Source organism: Odocoileus virginianus, unplaced genomic scaffold (assembly GCF_023699985.2).
Source record: "Odocoileus virginianus isolate 20LAN1187 ecotype Illinois unplaced genomic scaffold, Ovbor_1.2 Unplaced_Scaffold_41, whole genome shotgun sequence".
NCBI classification, from domain to species: domain Eukaryota; kingdom Metazoa; phylum Chordata; class Mammalia; order Artiodactyla; family Cervidae; genus Odocoileus; species Odocoileus virginianus.
Window position 1 is genome coordinate 109,283 of NW_027224303.1, and position 18,994 is coordinate 128,276.

Below are 18,994 nucleotides of genomic sequence, written 5' to 3' on the forward strand. Positions count from 1 at the left end.
CCTCGGCCTGCGGGGCCTGGTGGGAGGACCTTGGGGGATATTGTGAGATGCACCCCCCCCCCACCCAAGATTTGTCTGGGGCATTGCAGGTGACTCTGGACCCAAGTGAGACACTCGGAGCTGATGCTCAGGGCAGGAGATCCAGGTTGGATGGGGTCCCTGCATTAGGAGTGGAGGTCACGGATGGGACCACCTGGGGAGGGAGTGGGGGGGCAGAGAAGGGAGAGGCTGGTGATGGGGTCTGGGAACCCCGACTATGGAGCAAAGAGAAGAAGGAGCTTGGGCTAGTGACTCGGGCTGACTGATCCACAGAATCAGAGACAAACTTGGGAGCAGTTTTAAGAGGAAGGAAGTGTTTGCATTGCTGGTCACCCCAGAAAACCAAGAGGGAAGTGCTGCTAGGCAGTCATGCTGACCAGGGCAGAGCTGGCTGTCTGCGGGCTGGGCAGATGTGGTTTGACTGTCCTGCTGGCTGGGGGACAGATGCTGGGAGATGGAATTACCTTCCGCAATGTATCGATTGTTGGTTCTAAAGGGAAGGTGAGATGTGGAGATGAAGAGGAAGGTGAGTTCTTGACTTTGCTGGTTTGGGGAAGGCTCCTTTCTGTTTACAGGGGAAGAAATTGACAGGGAGCTGACACAGACGTGACGAAAGAGGGGTCGGGATCCAGAGCACGAGAGCTAGTCTTCACCGGGCACGCGTTTCCATCCTGGAACGGCAGAGGCCTCCCCACCCCAAGTCCTGAAAAGAGGGGTGGTGCTGGATCGTGGCCCAAGGGCTTTGGTGAGGACGTTCCGGTGCTCAAGAGCATCTGTTGATCTGGACTGCATTTGGTGTGAGGTTGTCACCGCCCACTTGGGGGCTGCACCAGGGGAAGGAGTGAACACCCAGTTCCTGGGGTCACAGGGTGGGCAGGGGTTGGCAGGGCAGGAAGGCAGTCACCCTCTTGAAGGCAAAGGAGAGGAAAGGTGAAGCAAGTGATGGACAGAGATGAGCATCACTAAAAGAGGAGAAAGCTAGTAGGCGAGAAGAGGAGGAAGCAGGTGACCGTGCGTGGGAATCCTGGACCCCGAGGCTTACCTACCCCAGAGCACACTGGACTTGAACTAGGCAACAAAACCATGATAGGGATGAAGCAAGTGGTGGAAACAGGTGAAGATATATGTCACACCAGTATGCCTTTGAGTTATCTATTTATTTATTTATTTGACTTCCAGAGCAGTGCATGCACCTATAGTTTGCTTTGAAATGTAGTGAAAACATCAGTAACTTGGAGTTAGGTAAACCAGAGGGTGAAGTCTTATTTTAATTAATTAATTTTTTTAAAAAAAATTAAAGCAGCAATTGAAGTGGTTAAAACCAGGATGATGAAAGTAACCACTTCAAGGTCTGGGAACCTACTTGTACAAGTGATGAACGTAGAGTAATTGTATGTATATTTTGCTTTTAAGCTGGGGTGAGAGATGCTTTAAAATAGGTGTGAAAGTGTGTGGAAGCTGTGTACATTTTTGAGTTGGTCATGCAAGCACATTCCATGTTTACTTGTTAGTTTCACTACTAAATTTCACCTCCAGAAGGTGATGGAATAGGCAGGAACCTGCCTGAGCCCGTCGGAGCCATGAGGTGGGGGGGGGAGACCCCTCAGGTGGTACCCCTTCCCTCACCTCCCTCCATCTAAAGCATCTTTCTTAGTGCTTCCTTGCTTTGTGATCCAGGGTTCCAACATTCTGAGAAGTGTCAGCTGCTCAGTGGTGTCCGACTCTTTGCAACTCCACGGACTCTAGCCTGCCAGGCTCCTCTGTCCATGGAATTATCCAGGCAAGAATACTGGAGTGGGTTGCCGTTTCCTTCTCCAGGGGATCTTCCCCACCCAGGGATCAAACCTGAACCTAGGTCTCCCACATTGCAGGCCGATTCTTTACCACTTGAGCCACCAGGGAAGCACCCAACATTCTGAGACTCCTTTCAAATAATTCCACTGGAAGTCATCGTGGACACAGTGCAAAACTGCCAGTGGAACAGGAGGTTGTTTTTTTTATTTTTTAGGGCAGAAGGGTAAGATCCCTCTGGAGAGTGCCTCACCCAGCCCCCACCCTCTCAGCTTCCTTGGTGGGCTCAGACAGTAAAGACTCTGCCTGCCATGCAGGAGACCCAGGTTTGATCCCTGGGCCAGGAAGTCCCCTGGAGAAGGGAATGGCTACCTACTCACTCCAGTATTCTCGCCTGGAGAATTCCATGGGCAGAGAAGCCTGACAGGCTACATACAGCCCATAGGTTTGCAAAGAGTCGGACACAACTGAGTGACTAACACTTTTCCACCCCCTCACTGGGCAGCACTGGATAGGTGTTAATGGCCATTCTGAGCAGCTGGGGGTCCAGCATTTGGGCACGTGCTGGTTCCCACTTCTTATCACTTGTTTGGCAAACCCTTTTATTATAGTTAACACAGGGCTCACATATGCTGGCATCTGCTTTGATGTATCAAATAAAAATGTATAAAAATATACAAAAATAAATATTCAGTATGACATCAAATTAATTTTTCTTATGATACCCTCAACAACATTTGCAAATCTTTCCCATCCCAGAGTATCAATGATTTCTTCATTGACATTGCGAAAAGATAATTTTTTTTTGGCTGTACCATGAGGCATAGAGAATCTTAGTTCCCTGACCAGAGATCGAAACTGTGCCCCCTGCATTGAAAGCATGAATTCTGCAAAAAAGATTATTTTTATTTTCAACTCCAAATCTGCTTGATCTACTGGGACCCAGTCAGTTCAGAACCAACCAGTTGGTACCAGATGAAAGTAGTCACACTAACTGTTTATAGACATCTTTTTAATGTTGTACTTTAAAACAAATAATCCCGGTAAAAGAAAGCAAAGGAAATTACATTTGAATGGTAGCTTGAAATGGATACACTATTCCTGATTTATTTGTTTTCAGGAAACAGAACTGCATTGTCATATGTGACTTCCAGAACTGCTCACTTAAATGTACATAATTAAATTAAGTTTCTCTTACAAAAACACAACCATGTCATTTTAAGGCAAAAAATATCAGCTTCTGGGGAGATAAGTTAACATTTACGGTATTTTCTCAATCTGGATGAAGTGACCTATTCATTTAGTTGCTCAGTTTCATGATTCCTTGTAGTTTTGCTTTGCATACAAGCATGAGAATGAGTCACTTTGTGCCTGATTTCCTCCTCTCTGTGAGACTTGTTTTCTGGCGAATTAAGAACTTTCAGAATCACTGAATCAAGGGGAGGTGAGAAAGGCACCTTAGAACAAGAGAGAAAGACTGAAAAACTCAATCGAGTGTCTTACTTTAAACAAAACTTGCTATCTACAGATGTTAATTTAGTTGAACAAAATGCAAACATTTAGATCAGACGGAGCAAAATTTTTTTAGTGAACCTCGTAGAGGGGATGTTTGCCATGAAGCGCTAGCTTGATCAACCCTATGTACCGAAGGCGGCAGATGGCCGAGGCCTGAGAAAGCCAGCGGCTGATCAGCACTCAGCTAATTGTGCTTCGAGACACTGCCTGGGCCTGACGGAAGGGGCTTTGCTAAGTGTAAGGGAGAGACCCCTCTCAGCTCCCCCGACAGCAACACAGCAGACACAGCCCTACAGCTTCACACAATACAGCTGGCTTTTGACATCCAAGAAGTTTTGTGCTGCAGTCAGACAGACACAGAACGGTCATGGCTTGGGCGTGTGAAAGCTCCTCCCAGCATGGTTACCACGTTGGGCTGTGATGAACCCTTGGTGACCGGTTTGGGTTTGTTTCTGAATCTTCCATCTTCAGCGATGCCAGATGGATTGGACTGTGTCTGAGGCCTAACGGGGCCTAAGGTGGGGTCCTTGATACATTCAGAGTTCCTGCTGCCAGTGGGGTTTGACCCGGACAGAGCGTGTCTGAGACTCATTGCTACCTGAAAGTTCCTTCCTCTTCTTCAAGTGATACCTGGAGACGGCCTACTGGGCATGGTGGGGTGTGTGTGTGTGTGTGTGTGTGTGTGTGTGTGTGTGTGTCTGGCTTTGGATCAGTGGAGGGGTGTGTGTGTGTATCTGTGTTCTCATGAACAACCTCCTTGGGAAGATGGATCACAAATTCGGAGACATGGGTAGATGAAACGCTGCATCTAATAATTGACTAAAATTTTATGTTTTGAAAATAAAAACAGTGGGTTAAAGAGTTTGAGAACATCTTTCAAACCGGAGTGTACATGTCTCCAGCAGCCAAGCAGACCCTGAAGAATGCACGCCAGGGGCATGTGCGAGGATCCAGGTGGGATGAGAGGAGGAAGCCTTCCAAATTTCAGTGCTTATCAGAAAAGGACAAGGGTTGAACTGTGTATAGGAGGTGGAGTGGAAAAGTCGCTTTCTTGGGGGAGGGAGGCTGGTGAAGGGAGGCAGGGAGTCCACAGCCTGCGGAGGAGAAAGACAGGGGGTCTGAGGTGGAGAAAGCAGGCTGGGGAAGAGTTTGGGAGGGACTTGGCAGGCGTCAGGGCCTCGTCCCGCCTTGGGCAGCTGTTGACAGCCCTGGTCCATCCCCTGGCTGCTGGAAAAGTTACCCTGGAGGCAGCAATATCAGCCGAGGAGAAAACTCTTTCTAAGTCTTCCTGTGGCTGGAGTTTAATCCACCTGCTTTCTCACTTCCCCTGGCCCTTGGGGTGCTGTTACCTTGGCTGAAATTCTGACGGTCTGAGGTCGCCAGTCTGACTGCTAACAAGTGGTCAGCTTGGCTTGCTTTCTGGTAGAGATATTTCTTAATTTGTTTCCCTTGGGCTTTTTAGCCACCATGCTCTATTATTCAGTGTTTTGATTTGCAGACCCTGCCAGGGTTACCTGGCTTCTGACTATATGAGCTTGTACCAGGAAACTGAATCAATCATTTTTCAGAGCGGGGGCGGGCAACATTCTTGGGGAGAATAGAAAATGTCCACTACAGTATAAAAAGTAAAGGAGGTTTAGTTTTAGCCTTTCATATGCAAAATGTATGACATAATAGCAAAACACATTCAGGGCATATTAAAAAATAAATACCTTGCAAAACTCTCTGCTCATATATAAGAATAAGGGGTGTTTAGGTAGTTGAATTCCCTAACAATATTTGTTTTCTAAAAAAAATCAAGTTCTTTTCTTTTGGTTTGTTTCCCTCCCTCTCATCACCCTGGAGCAGGGAGGACGTTTTCTTGAGCATCACTGATTTCCCGGTGTTAGGATTCTTTCTGAGCCATTCCCATCTCCGTCTCATGTCTCCTCCCGGAGAGCCTGCCTGGCTATCAGCATAGTGGGAAGAACCCCTCACACTGGCCTTCTGTAGGCGGCTTGCAGGCCTGGGCAGGGCCACTGCACACGGGTCAGCCCAGCCCCACGTACCATCCACTCCTTGGGACTCGGTCGATTGCGTAGCAGCTGATAGAGCCGTCAGGGAATTTATTTCCATGAAGTCAAAGATGTCAAAGAGTCAGCCTATTCGCCCCACTGGCCCTGAATTTCATTATTTGCACATTTTCTAACTGAAGAACATTCTCGTCTTTAAAAAACAAAACAAAACAAACAAAACATGAAAATGATGTGCAAAATTGCTGGCCACAGCGTTAAGTCACCAAAAGCACACAGATTGACATTCAAATTACATTAATGATAAAATGGCTGGGTAGGACAGGTTGGCATCTACATCTTGAACAGGCAGCCGTGTCTGATACCCCGATTCTGTGTTACGGGTACCTTGTTAGCAGCTGTTGATGACGGTCACTGTGTCACGTGTACATTATGGCCGAATTTTGAAAATGAATTCTGCGTTTTATCACCAGCAGAAATGCCTGACATTTGAAGGCGTCGACAGCCATCATTTCAAAACACAGAGTTGGATCTTCTAATGGACCTGACCTTGACGTTTCACACCCACCCCCCCGCAGCATGAGCAGGGTCGGTGTCTCGGGATTCTTAACTCAAGGTACCTTACTGAGTGAGGGGCAATGTCGTACCCTGGAGTTCAGCATCCCCTAAACATGCATTTTCATGCAATTGAAAGATAACGGGCTTAGGAACTGCCTTTCATGTTCTTCCTGATTTTTGTGGGTTCAACCTTTGAGAAGGGCTTTCCAGAGAGTTCATGCAGCGGTGTGTATGGCTAAGGGGCGGCCGGGCCCCGGGGTGGGGGGCAATCGGAAGCCTCATTTCAGCCTCACGTGTGGCCGGCCCAGGGCATCGGCGCCCCCCGCCGCCGGACATGAGCTCTGAGATGATCGCGACCGTCCAGTCCTGAGAGAGTCCGGCGCCGGGGCGGGCTCCCGGGCCGGCGGCACCGCGTCCAAGGCGTCCGTCCCAGCGTCCTCCGGACCCGCCGCCTCTTCATCACTGATAAACAACTTGGATTCCCGCCACTTGGGGTAAAACTCCTGGCTGCCCCTGGAGCCGCTGGACTCGCTCCCCGACAGCTGCACGTCCAGGTCCTCGGTGGACCGGGCCAGGTTCTGCGCCGACACCGAGCGGCCCGGGTCCTGGGGCACCGCGGGCCGGACCGACAGCAGGGCCGCTCCGCCCAGGTCCAGGCTCTGGCGCAGGGCGCGCTCCTTGGCCGGGAGGCGGTCCTTGGCGCCCGCCAGGCGGGCGCTGAGCTCGGGGAGCGCCTCCGGGGCGCCGGCGTGGGGCAGCGGCCCGAGCGCCGGCAGTGCGGCCGGTATCTGCAGGGTGGCGGGGGCCGCCGGTCGGGCCGCGCCCGCCGCCGCCGGGGGAGCCAGGCCGCGCGGGGCCGCCGGGCCGTCCCCCGGGCTCCCGGGCGCCGGCGTCGGCGCGGGGCTGAACGCGTAGAGCGCCTGGGCGCCCAGTTCGCCGGGCGCCAGGATGAGTTGCAGGCCCCGCGCCAGGCCCGCGCTGGCAGAGCGCGGGAGGCCGCCGCCCGGCGCCGGGCCCGAGAGGTCCCGGGAGTCGCCCGGGCTCTGGTAGTCCGACGTCTGTTCACATTCGAAGGGCGGGCTCGGGAAGGGGGCCAGCGCGAGGGTCGGAGCGGAGCCTTTCCGCAGCACCTGCTGGTAGATGTCCAGCAGGCAGTCCAGCTTGGCCTCGATGGACTGGACCTGAAAGCGGAAAACGGGCATCTGTTCACAAGAGTTTAAGGAGTGAAGTTAGGCTGCAACCCCTCGGCAGGTCCCGAGTGTCTGGCATTTCGCGGCCTTGACTCAGGACCCGCTTGGGACGCAGGGTCCAGCAGAAGGGATGGGAAGGGAGGTCTTGGGGGCGGATGCTCTGGCCTTTGCCTCGTTTTCACCAGAACCATTCTCCTCCCCATTCTTTAAACTTGATGTTTTCGAAGACCATATAAGCCCCTTTACAAAGGCAACTTCAGATCCCCCTGGCCATCAGGTTGCCCTTCCTCAGCCCCTTCCATGAGGACATTCCCGGACTCTACTCTGCAGCAGGGAGCTGATTCTGTAAGAAATCAAGACCTAGATATGGGGACTCCCCTAGCGGTCCAGTGGTTAGGACTCTGCGCTTCCACTGCAGGGGACACAGGTTTGCTCCCTGGTCTGGGAGCTAAGATCTATCCATTCCACCCAGCAAAAAAAAACCCAAAACACAAAAAACAAAACACAATACAATTCCCCGCCCCCCACCCCAACCCTAGGTCAATCTAGGCAATTCTAAATTTTAAATACAGGTATCAAATGCTTGGCATGTTTATAATTAAATCAGAGGAGCATTTTGACTTCCAAAAATTGTCTTTGTATGAGAAGATACTCACTCTCAGGGTCAACAAATATTCAGTCTGTCACCAGTTAAAATGTGTGGTTTGTTTGTTTGTTTTTAAGAATGACCCAAAAGAGAGAATGAAAATAACCAAAATACAAATTTAAAAAAATAGACTTTATTATTCTACTGTTGAAATCCATAGTTGTTTGAAGTTCAAGTATTAATTGATGAGAGGAAATTTTCTATTCCTTACACAGAAATTCAAGTGTTTTGGAGAACATGGTCTATGCATGAAGAAAATTTATTTGCTCTTTCTTGATTTTATTCCTTTTAAAATCAATCACTAAAATACACCCAATTGCTTATAATCAATTTTGATTAAAAAATATTCTGGCTACTTCACTCCTATTAGAATGGCTGTCATCAAAAAGACAAGAGATAACAATGCTGGAGAGGATATGGAGAGAAGGGGACCCTGCCTCACTGTTGGTGGGAGGGTAAATTGGTGCAACCACTATGGAGAACAATATGGAGATTCCTTAAAAAAATTAAGAATAGAGCCACCACATGATGCAGCAATTCCATTCTTGGCCACATACCCAGAGGAAACAAGAAATTAACTCAAAAAGATATCTGCACCCTGTGTTCATAGAGGCACCACTTACAACAGCCAAAACATGGAAACAAGTGTCTATGGCAGATGAATGGATAAATAAGTTGTGGTGCACATGTATATACAATAGAATATTATTCAGCCATTAAAAAAAAAAAAAAAAACCCGAGGAAATCCTGCCATTAGCAGCAACATGGATGGACCCTGAGGGCATTACGCTATGTCAAATAAATCACACAGAGAAAGGTGAATGAATACTGGATGACCCCAGTTAATATACCTAAAACAAAATACAAAAAAAAAAAAAGAAAAATTCCCAAACACATAGGAAAAAAGATTAGACTTGTTGCAAGAGGCAGGGGCTGGAGGGAGGGAAATCAGAGGAGGGTGGTCGGGAAGCTCAAGGTTCTAGTTATGGAAAAACGAGTGCTGGGATGTGATGCACAAAGTGATAACTATAGTTAATACTGCCGTGTGGTGCACAAGAAAGGCGTTAAGAGAGCAGATTCTAAGAGTTCTCGTCACAAGGAAAATAATTTTTTTTCTTTGCTTTTCTTTATGTTGTCTCTGTGAGATGATGCATGCTGACTAAGCTTCCTGTGGTCATCATTCACAGTACGTGTAGGTCAGACCGTTATGTTATATGCTTTAAAGTTATACAGGGATATACGTCAATTATATTGCAGTAAACTGGAAAAAAAGTCTGCCTAAAAACATAGGCAGTTTAGTTGAGTTGTACCTGTTTTTCAACTTTGACCACCCGGCCGAGCATACTGAGGTCATCTGCGGCCTCGTGTTCTGCGGTTATTTTCTCTCTGCTCTTCTTGTCTGACGTGATTTGTCCTTTTCCAAGAATTTGATCCACACTATCAGAAAGAGAGATCCGGTTATGAGTGTGAAAGGTGGAGGCTGCCCTAAGCCAGAGGAAGTGTTTTGGAAAGAAAAATGCAATTATCTCTGATCTACATAAGAAGAAATAAAATGAACTTCTTCCAGTTGAGGTACTTATTTTCTTCATGTGAAAATCACACAAGGTTAATTTTCTCATTATTCTAGTCCACGATGAAATCTATTATGACTGAGCTTCTGGCAAACTTGTCCTAACCTACAAAGTAATTTGTCTGTTTCCACCTCTGATCAGGCATTTCCTGAATTCAGTCACTTAAAATATAACAAAATCATAATTATTTCATGTTAGTAGAACAGAACATTGGGCTTTATTGACTACGCCAAAGCCTTTGACTGTGTGGATCACAACAAACTGGAAAATTCTGAAAGAGATGGGAATACCAGACCACCTTACCTGCCTCCTGAGAAACCTGTATGCAGGTCAGGAAGCAACAGTTTAGAATCGGACATGAAACAACTCATGGGTTTCAAATCGGGAAAGGAGTACGTCAAGGCTGCATATTGTCACCCTGCTTATTTAACTTATATGCAGAGTACATCATGAGAAACACTGGGCTGGATGAAGCACAAGCTGGAATCAAGATTGCTGGGAGAAATATCAATAACTTCAGATATACAGATGACACCACCCTTATGGCAGAAAGTGAAGAAGAACTAAAGAGCCTCTTGATGAAAGTGAAAGAGAAGAGTGAAAAAGTTGGCTTAAAACTCAACATTCAAAAAACTAAGATCATGGCATCCAGTCCCATCACTTCATGGCAAATAGATGGGGAAACAATGGAAACAGTGAGAGACTTTATTTTTTGGGCTCCAAAATCACTGCAGATGGTGACTGCAGCCATGAAATTGAAAGACACTTGCTCCTTGGAAGAAAAGCTATGACCAACCTAGACAGCCTATTAAAAAGCAGAGACATTACTTTGCCAACAAAGGTTCATTTGTCAAAGGTATGGTTTTTCCAGTAGTCATGTATGGATGTGAGAGCTGAACTATAAGGAAAGCTGAGTACCAAAGAATTGATGCTTTTGAACTGTGATATTGGAGAAGACTCTTGAGAGTCCCCTTGGACTGCAAGGAGAGCAAACCAGTCCATCCTAAAGGAAATCAGTCCTGAATATTCATTGGAAGGACTAATGTTGAAGCTGAAGCTCCAATACTTTGGTCACCTGATGCAAAGAACTGACTCATTGGAAAAGACCCTGATGCTGGGAAAGATTGAAGGCAGGAGGAAAAAGGGATGACAGAGGATGAGATGGTTGGATGGCATCACCAACTCAATGGACGTGAGTTTGAGTAAGCTCCGGGAGTTGGTGATGGACAGGGAGGCCTGGCGTGCTGCAGTCCATAGGGTCACAAAGAGTTGGACACGACTAAGCGACTGAACTGAACTGAGTGGAACAGGTCATTTAAGTGAACATTTATTATATATCTGATATGTGGAGATGAGAGAGCTCCATCCTGGGGATTCTAGTTGAAGAGTATATATACACCACGTAAGTGAGAAACTCAGATTAGCTCTGCAAATTCTGTAGCGGTGGAACTCTATAGAAACATTGGGAGGCAACTATACTCAATATTTTGTAACAACCTATAAGGGAAAAGAGGCTTCCCAGATAAAAACTGTCTGCCAATGCAGGAGATGTAAGAGATGTGGGTTCGATCCCTGGGTCAGGAAGATCCCCTGGAGGAGAGCATGACAACCCACTCCAGTATTCTTGTCTGGAGAATCCCATGGACAGAGGAGCCTGGTGGGCTATGGTCCATAAGGTCATAAAGAGTTGGATATGACTGAAATGACTTAGCACACATGCATAAAGGAAAAGAATCTGAAAACAGTAGATGTATATGCATGTATAAGTGAATCACTGTGCGGCATACCCGGAACTAATGCAACATGGTAAATTAAATATATTTCAATAAAAACAAACAATAAAAAAAACATTGAGCAAACATATGTTAAGTGGAAACGCTGCTGTTTGTAATGCTTTGGCACTCTCTCCTGGTCAGCTGATTTATGGAAGGTATCAATTTTAAGTTTAAAGATATTTCACATTCAAAAACATTAATTCCTTCACCCTCAGATAAATAAAACTTTACCAGAAAACCATAAATAATCATAGAAATAAATAACAGGATCCTAATTTACATTCAACCTTTGCTTTAAATGATTTATGGATGCCATTTATATAAACTATTTCTACAATTGCAATATGGAATTTAAAGTGCAGATTTGACAGTGTATTTTAACTAGTGACCCTATCCCTATGAAGAAAAATAAAACAAATTATATTTGTAATAAAAAACAAAAATTAAAACTTAAAAAGTTAAGAAGAAAAAAATAAAAACAGCCTGGATGGAAGGGCAGTTTGGGGGAGAATGGATACATGTATATGTATGGCTGAGTTCCTTGCTGCTTCCACTTGAAACTATCACAACATTGTTAACTGTTTATACTCCAACATCAAATAAAAAGTTAAAAAATTAAAAAAAATAGAACAAAGCAAGCAAGCAAACAAACAAAAAACTCACTGGGAGTCCTAGTGAAGACTTGGAAGACCTTGGCCACTTGGGCAGAGGTTGGAAGAGGATCACAGGTGAGTTAAAACAATTTCCAAGGAGACTTAATCAGTCTATGTTGGAATTAATTTCTTCCTTTTTGTGTGTTTTAGAGCTGAATTATCAGGAATACTGACTCCACTTTCCAGCTTACTCTGTGCGCACAAAAGTACAGGCCACCATGATGTTTAATCTACTCCAATGCAAGCTCCACCAGGACTGGCTTATCGTTCATCTCTGGGTGTCCAGGGTGCCCGGTACGTTAATGAATAAGTGAAAAACTTGTTATTTTCATAACTGAGATTTTAGAAGCCAACAGGTGTTTTACTGAGGGCCTAGTATACGCCTCACACTGTGCTAAGTGTGCCGTGTGTATGAACACGTGTTGAAGACTCAGTCCCTGTGTTTTAAGAACTCTTCCATTACCAGGCTGGTAATTTGGGCTTGGTTATGAAGCAAGACAAACTGAACTGACTAAATATTTTGGCTTCAAGATAATACAATCAAGCACACGTTTAGAGTAACATACTCATTTCTTCCAGCCACTTGAGAGGATGCTCACTGGAAAGATGGTGTGTATCCAGCCTGTTGCAGAACAGGGATGAAGGGACGGGCCCAGGCTTGGTTCAGGGCCAGGGGAACAGACGTGCCCCCGGGAAGCAATGCAGGAGCCAGCCCTGCTCTGAGAACCTCGGGTTCTCTGCCTGGACTCTTGAGTGCAGGATCCCAGCGTGAGGGGCATGATGGCGCCCTGCAGGGGCCTCTGCATGCCACACGGGATCAGAGGAGGGAGAGGTCTGTCTTTGTAGGCTGGACGGTGGGTCAGGCTTAAGAAGGAGAAAGACTAGCTTATTTCTGAAGGATACATAGGATTCAGGCAATAGCAAAATGACATCAGCAGCCACCTTGACCGTTGCATAAGCACGCAGGCCGCTGCTTTAACCCACGCGGTCCCACAATGGGCATCTGCGGCCACCGCCAACACCCCCGTTTCCACAGATGAGACACTAGACACTACCCATACTTAAAGGTTTTTAGTGCCTGATTTATATTTAAATAGAGTCTATATTTTAACACAGAAGTCTGGTTGTCCACCAAGAACGAGTCAGAAACAAGGAATTCAAGAATCTTGGCTACTATGGAGAGGTGACCCCAGACACTTTCTGCGCCTGCCCCCTTAGAACGAGTCAGAAAGAAGAAATTCAGGAATCTTGGCTACTATGGAGAGGTGACCCCAGACATTTTCTGCGCCTGCCCCCTTAGAACACGTGACCTTCCAGGTGCTCACCGTGTCTGCAGGCTTTTAATCCTACACAGCATGTCCAGGTGACCAGCGGAGTACTGTTCGATGACATCTTTTACATCGTATGGGCGCAGTGTTTCCTTAAACTTCCGTTTTGCAACATGAAACTTCATAATTCTGTAAGAGCAACATATTACATATTAATCTTTGTAACTTCACTAAAAGAAGTTACCCAAACAGCTCACTAGTATACAGAGGAAATGGTAGGGGAAGAAAGTCATGCATGAAGTTATTTTAGGTTCTTGCACCTGCAGAAATGTAACGGGAAAGCCTGAGGTTATGTGAACTATCTCCTGTGAAGCACACCCTGAGGGTAGAAAGTGAAGTGAAGTCGCTCAGTCGTGTCCGACTCTTTGTGACCCCATGGACTGCAGCCTACCAGGTTCCTCCTTCCATGGGATTTTCCAGGCAAGAATACTGGAGTGGGTTGCCAGAAGGTAGAAAAACACATTACAAAACAATAGTTGTTTAGTCGCTAAGTCACGTCCAACTCTTTGGACTGCAGCCCTCCAGGCTCCTCTGTCCATGGGATTCTCCAGGCAAGAATACTGGCGTGGGTTGCCATCTCCTCCTCCAGGGGATCTTCCCAACCCAGGGACTGAACCTGCGTCTCCTGCACTGGCAGGCGGATTCTTTACCACTGAGCCACCAGGGAAACCCACTACAAAAGAGACTAAATATTAATACTAATTCTTACACCTTTTTAAAGTCCACTGAAACCCTGAATTAAAATCAAAAGTCAAAATGCAATTCTACCCTTCTCATGTGACAACCCCCGCCCCCGCCAGTGGTCCAAGATATAGGGTGGTGTTAACCACCGTATAAAATATAAATGTTGTCAAAATGATCTTTTATATAGGTATATGCATTTTGGAGATGCAGATATGCCACAAAACTCAATTCTCTCTAAGGAAATGTACACTTGTATAGAAATTTATGAAAATTGGCTTCATAAATTATTTCTGCAGAATCCTGCTCAATTAGCTACCTAAGTTCTTTATGTTTCAAACATAACACACTCATCACCTAATCTGGATGTCTAGACTTTTCAGAATCAGAAGTCTTTTTAATTACAATACCCTACCCCTCAACATGGACTCATGTTTTAAAACAATATTTCATCAAGACATTTCATGATGCCCTGAATAGCTAAGCTGCCTAAGATAACCAGTTGCTACAACAACTTGATATAATTCCTGGAGAAAGCAGAGAAGCATAGCATTTTATTGCATCTGTGCAGCCTTACTGCAGGTATATGTATAACTGGTTGGTGTTTATTCAACTATTAATTGGCTCATAGACTCCTATTATCGCACTCATGGGTCCCTGGCTGGGAATCAGTCAACTAGGTTCTCTGAACCGAAAGGTATTGCTCCTTGGTGGAAAGTGGGATGACTGGTAAGAAATGCAGAGTTTAAATGGAAAATTGCCTATCCTAAGTGACAGCTGATTGCAATGAATCCAAGTTGTTTTACTGGTTATTAAGCCCCAAACTTGATCCTATAATTTACTATTGAATTCATATTGACTGTATTCTAATCACTGCTGAATCATTTCTTTTTCTTTCTTCCCCCCCCTTTTCTTGCCTGCATCATTTGACTTGCAGGATCTTAGTTCTCTGACCAGAGATTGAACCCATACCTACTGCAGTGGAGGTGGGGAGTCCTAACCAGGGATAGCCAGGGCATTTCCAAATCATTCCTGAATCACTTGTTCTTAATATTCTTACCCTCTTCCTCAACCACATTGGTTTTCCTTGGCCTCCTGAGTAAACATCACCCTCCTTAGCACATCCTATAAGACTGTTGATGGCCTGGCTTCTGTGTACCTCTCTCCTCCTCATTCTTGTCCACTTCCTCCTTGGAACTTGCGGGACCACAGACACACCACTCAATTGCATACCACAATTGTCTGTGTATGCTCTTTCCTCTTCCTGAAATCCCACAAGATCGTTAAGACTCAGTTCTGACGCCAGTTTTAATAGAAACTTCTGCCATTCTTTCAAAGTAGTCACTGGTCTATTAACCTTTATTAATAAATTCTTGAAATAGAACTGCTTCTGTAATTATTTGCTTATATATCTGCCTCCACCAGGCCATATGAGGTCCCTGAATGCAGGGAGGAATTGTTTGTCTGGAGGCTCCGATGGCAGCTCCCTGGTGAGGGGAGGGGGTCAATGGGTGGGGGGCGAGCACCCACCTCCCCTCTCCAGACACTCATCCCTTGCCCTCATTCATCTGCCTGCAGGGCCATGCCAGCCCTTCTGGATTCTCGAGGAGATTCGCTGATGGCAGAGGCTGTTTTCCATCCCAGCATCTCAAACGATCCCTGACAAGGATCAGAGATGACTGGGGACCAGCTCCTACCTAGTTGTAGAAAGCTGTTTATGCTGTTCTGTGACAGGGAACACTCCTGAGATCTTCTGAATAAAACAGATCTGAGTTCTTCAAGGCACATTTCAGGCAAAGCTTAAGCCATTGACTCTGTTTCATGAATACAAAAAAAACTTGCTAAAGTAAAATAGATGTTTATTCATTAGTAATTAGGGCTCTGATTCAGCAAAGAATTCTTTAAATAGAACTGCTCCTGAAAATCATGAAAATATAATATTCTTTTCCCTTAAATTACTAATATAATTAGGATTTCAGAGAACAATTAAATCACAAGTAATAAGATATCATTATGTAGAAGGAGAAAGGAAAAAAACACTGAAAATAAGGAGCAAATGACACAATCATTACCCAGTAAGTCCCGAATGCAATTTCATAGCAAAATGAAATTGTCCAGGGTAAGGATGGGGAGAGCCTGGTGGCTGAATGAAATTTATATATCATAGGACCATGAGGAAAACAGGGATGAACACATGCGGTTAAAGTCTGAATAGAGCAAAACCTTAGTTTTCTGTCCCTAGGAGATGGCTACAGATGCGTGTAAAGTTCCTGAGTGCCAGGCTTGCTCCCCAGGGATGCGGATGGAAGGCGCGCTCTCTGGAAGTCATGGCCATCAGGTGATGGCTCCTTCTGAGCGAAGACCCTGGTCGTGAGGGTGGGTGATCTGAGATGTTTACACCATCCAGGTACCTCGGCTTCGTTCCCTCCACCCCATCCCCTCTCTCTTGTCCCAGGGACTGGACTTGATTTGCATGGGTGAAATCAGAAGGAAGAAAGTGGAAAACCTGGGAGACTGAGCTAAGCCCCTTGCCTCCCTGGCGACCCCAGGACGACGCAGATGGCTTCTGTCTCTACCACGTCATGAGCTGGACCCGAGGTCCCAGGGTTCCCGCCTCCTGGACATGGAGCTGGACGGTGGGATGTGACTCTCACCCTCCCCATCCTCACACGGGTGACTCTCCCACCGCTGTGCCCTTGCAGGATGACTGGCCCTGCACTAAGCCTTCTACCTCCCCGATGTCGCATGAAACCCTAAGAATTTTCCACATTTAATATTTGGGTCAAGTGAAGGCTCAGGAGGTTGGGGAAGCCATCCCAGGTCACAGAAGCAGTGCCAGGTAGAGTTTGCGGAAACCCAGGCCGGAGCATTTACTGCCCTGCTAAGCAGGAGCCACTGGGCCGGGCCAGGCAGGCACACTTGTACAGGCTCAGGAGAACGTCTGGCGGTCCAGTCACTGGACATTCTCCTGCATCCTCTGTGTGTCCGCTGACACTCTCACAAGTACACTAGAGGCCACGTTGTCTTGTCATCTCACCACCAGCTGTGTCTTCTTGGGGGTCCAATTCACTCTGCCCTTGAACTGACCCCCTTCACTCTCTCAGAAGGCCCTTCCCAGAAATGAGGCCATGTCCAGTGTGGGTTCCCTTATCCCTAATTATGGCTTTTCCAGCAGTCATTACGGATGTGAGAGTTGGACCACAAAGAAGGCTGAGCACTGAAGAACTGATGCTTTCAAATTGTGGTGCTGGAGAAGACTCTTGAGAGTCCCTTGGACAGCAAGGAGATCAAACCAGTCAATCCTAAAGGAAATCAACCCTGAATATTCATTGGAAGGACTGATGCTGAAGCTCCAATACTTTGGCCACCTGATGCAAAGAGCCAACTCACTGGAAAAGACCCTGATGCTGGGAAAGATTGAGGGCAGGAGGAGAAGGGGACGACAGAGGATGAGATGGTTGGATGGCATCACTGACTCAATGGACATGAGTTTGAGCAAACTCCAGGAGATGGTGAAGGACAGGGAAGCCTGGCGTGCCCCTGCAGTCCATGGGGTCGCAAAGAGTCAGACACGACTGAGCGACTGAACAACAGCAACAATAGAAGAAGCTTAATATGATCTATGAATTGCCCGATAGGAAGGAGGGTTTGAGCAACCATTCTAGAGTGAAATTAGAACCTTTATAATGCATTAAATGATTAAGATAACAGTACTGCCAGACAGTACTCTGTAGTATAACCTATGAGATGGGGACTCTAGTCAGCTCTATTTTGCAGATAAGCAAGCTGAGGCCTGAAGAAGTGAAGTGACTTGCCTGAAGTTCAACAGCATGCCAGTGTGGAATCTGAACCAGTGTCGCTCCAGCGCTGAGCTCTTAATCACAATGTTTTACTCTTGTCTTAGTATTAAGATGTTAATATTTTAACACAAAATAGCAGCGGCAGAAACGACACTTTACATGAACTGCCTCTTTTCACTCTCATGCCTAGCACGTAGCAGGCACTGGATAAAATTTTGCCACGTGCATACCTTGTTCTTTCCGGCGTTGCTGGAAGGGCCTTTGGAGGAGGACAAAAGGTGGGCCGGTAGGTTACAGTCTCACTGCACTCTGGGGGCTAACACTGCAGCAAACAGCAAAAGACCCTGACTGCTGGGGGTGCCTGAGCCGGCCAGGAGTCCAGAAGGAAGTTCCTCCTGCAGCCGACATGCCCCGGCATGACCACGAGAGGGAGCAAGAGATTCACCACAAACCTGAACTGGCCCCTGGCTTGAAAATGGAAGAAATCTGCTCAAGCAGTTCTCTGAGCCCGAAGAAATCGCTGCAGCAAGTTACACTCCGAGCGGAGTATAGATACATATACACACCCAACACATGTGCACTTAGAAGGAAGCGGAGGTGCATTTGTTGTGATGCCATGAGTCACAGAATCTTGCAAAAGTCTTGTCTCAGGCCTCTTAAGTCGGGGTTAAAAACCCCGCGTGTGAAGATGCAGAGATGAGACTAGGAAGCAAACGCGGGGTGACGGTGGCCACCACCAGACCGACCGACAGGCGGGCAGCAGCCGAACCACGTGCGGGCGGAGGGCTCCGACCGTGAACCCGAGAGGTGGTCTCATTGGCTCTGAAGACAGCAGCGTCCCCAGCAAGCTGCTTAAAAAAGCCGGGTGCCTGCTCCCACCTCCAGAAACGCCATTTAATTGATCCCGAGACTTTATAAACCGCCTCTGGCGATTCGAACCTGCAGCCCCGGTTGAGCACTGCTGACAGGAGGCGGAATCGGGGTGGGGGTGGGGCAGAATGACCTCGGCACCCCACCTCCCTGCGAAGGAGTGAAGGCGCATTTGGGTATCAGCTGAGTCAGACAGATCAGGCCCACGAGGTGGGTGAACCGTGGGCCTGGGTGTCAGGCCTCCAGTCAGAGCGCAGTGCTTCCTGCCCCGCTCCCCCCAGGGAAGACCTGAAGTTCCACCAGGAGCCAGCCAACACGTCCCGTTAGCTTCTCAAGGGCTGCCTGGGAAGGGAGAGGATATGCCTGGCGATGGATCCGTTCATCCTCACAACAAACACTCATTGAACTCCTGTTAGTGTGTGCAGGGGCCCTGGCTCCACTGCGGGCGGGCGTTGAGCCCAAGAGGCCTGCAGGACCAGCTGGTGTCAGCCTCTCCATCTCTGGGGTCTCGGTGGAGGCCACAGTGCCTGCGGCCAGGGGCCCCAACAGGACTCAAGGGCCCCAA

At 47.2% G+C, this 18,994-nt stretch overlaps 1 protein-coding gene across 1 annotated transcript in view; it reads right to left on the bottom strand.

Annotated features, from left to right (window-relative positions):
- Positions 1-2,827: 2,827 nt before the first annotated feature.
- The window catches only part of LOC110146310 (potassium voltage-gated channel subfamily KQT member 5-like), a gene marked incomplete at its 5' end in the record, with an annotated part of 28,105 nt that continues 11,938 nt past the window's right edge, over positions 2,828-18,994 (bottom strand). Inside the window, 3 exons of the mRNA XM_070463199.1 lie at positions 2,828-7,096; positions 9,062-9,188; positions 13,076-13,207. Of these exons, the coding sequence (XP_070319300.1) occupies positions 6,194-7,096; positions 9,062-9,188; positions 13,076-13,207 (1,162 nt within the window). The remainder of the gene's footprint in view (positions 7,097-9,061; positions 9,189-13,075; positions 13,208-18,994) is intronic.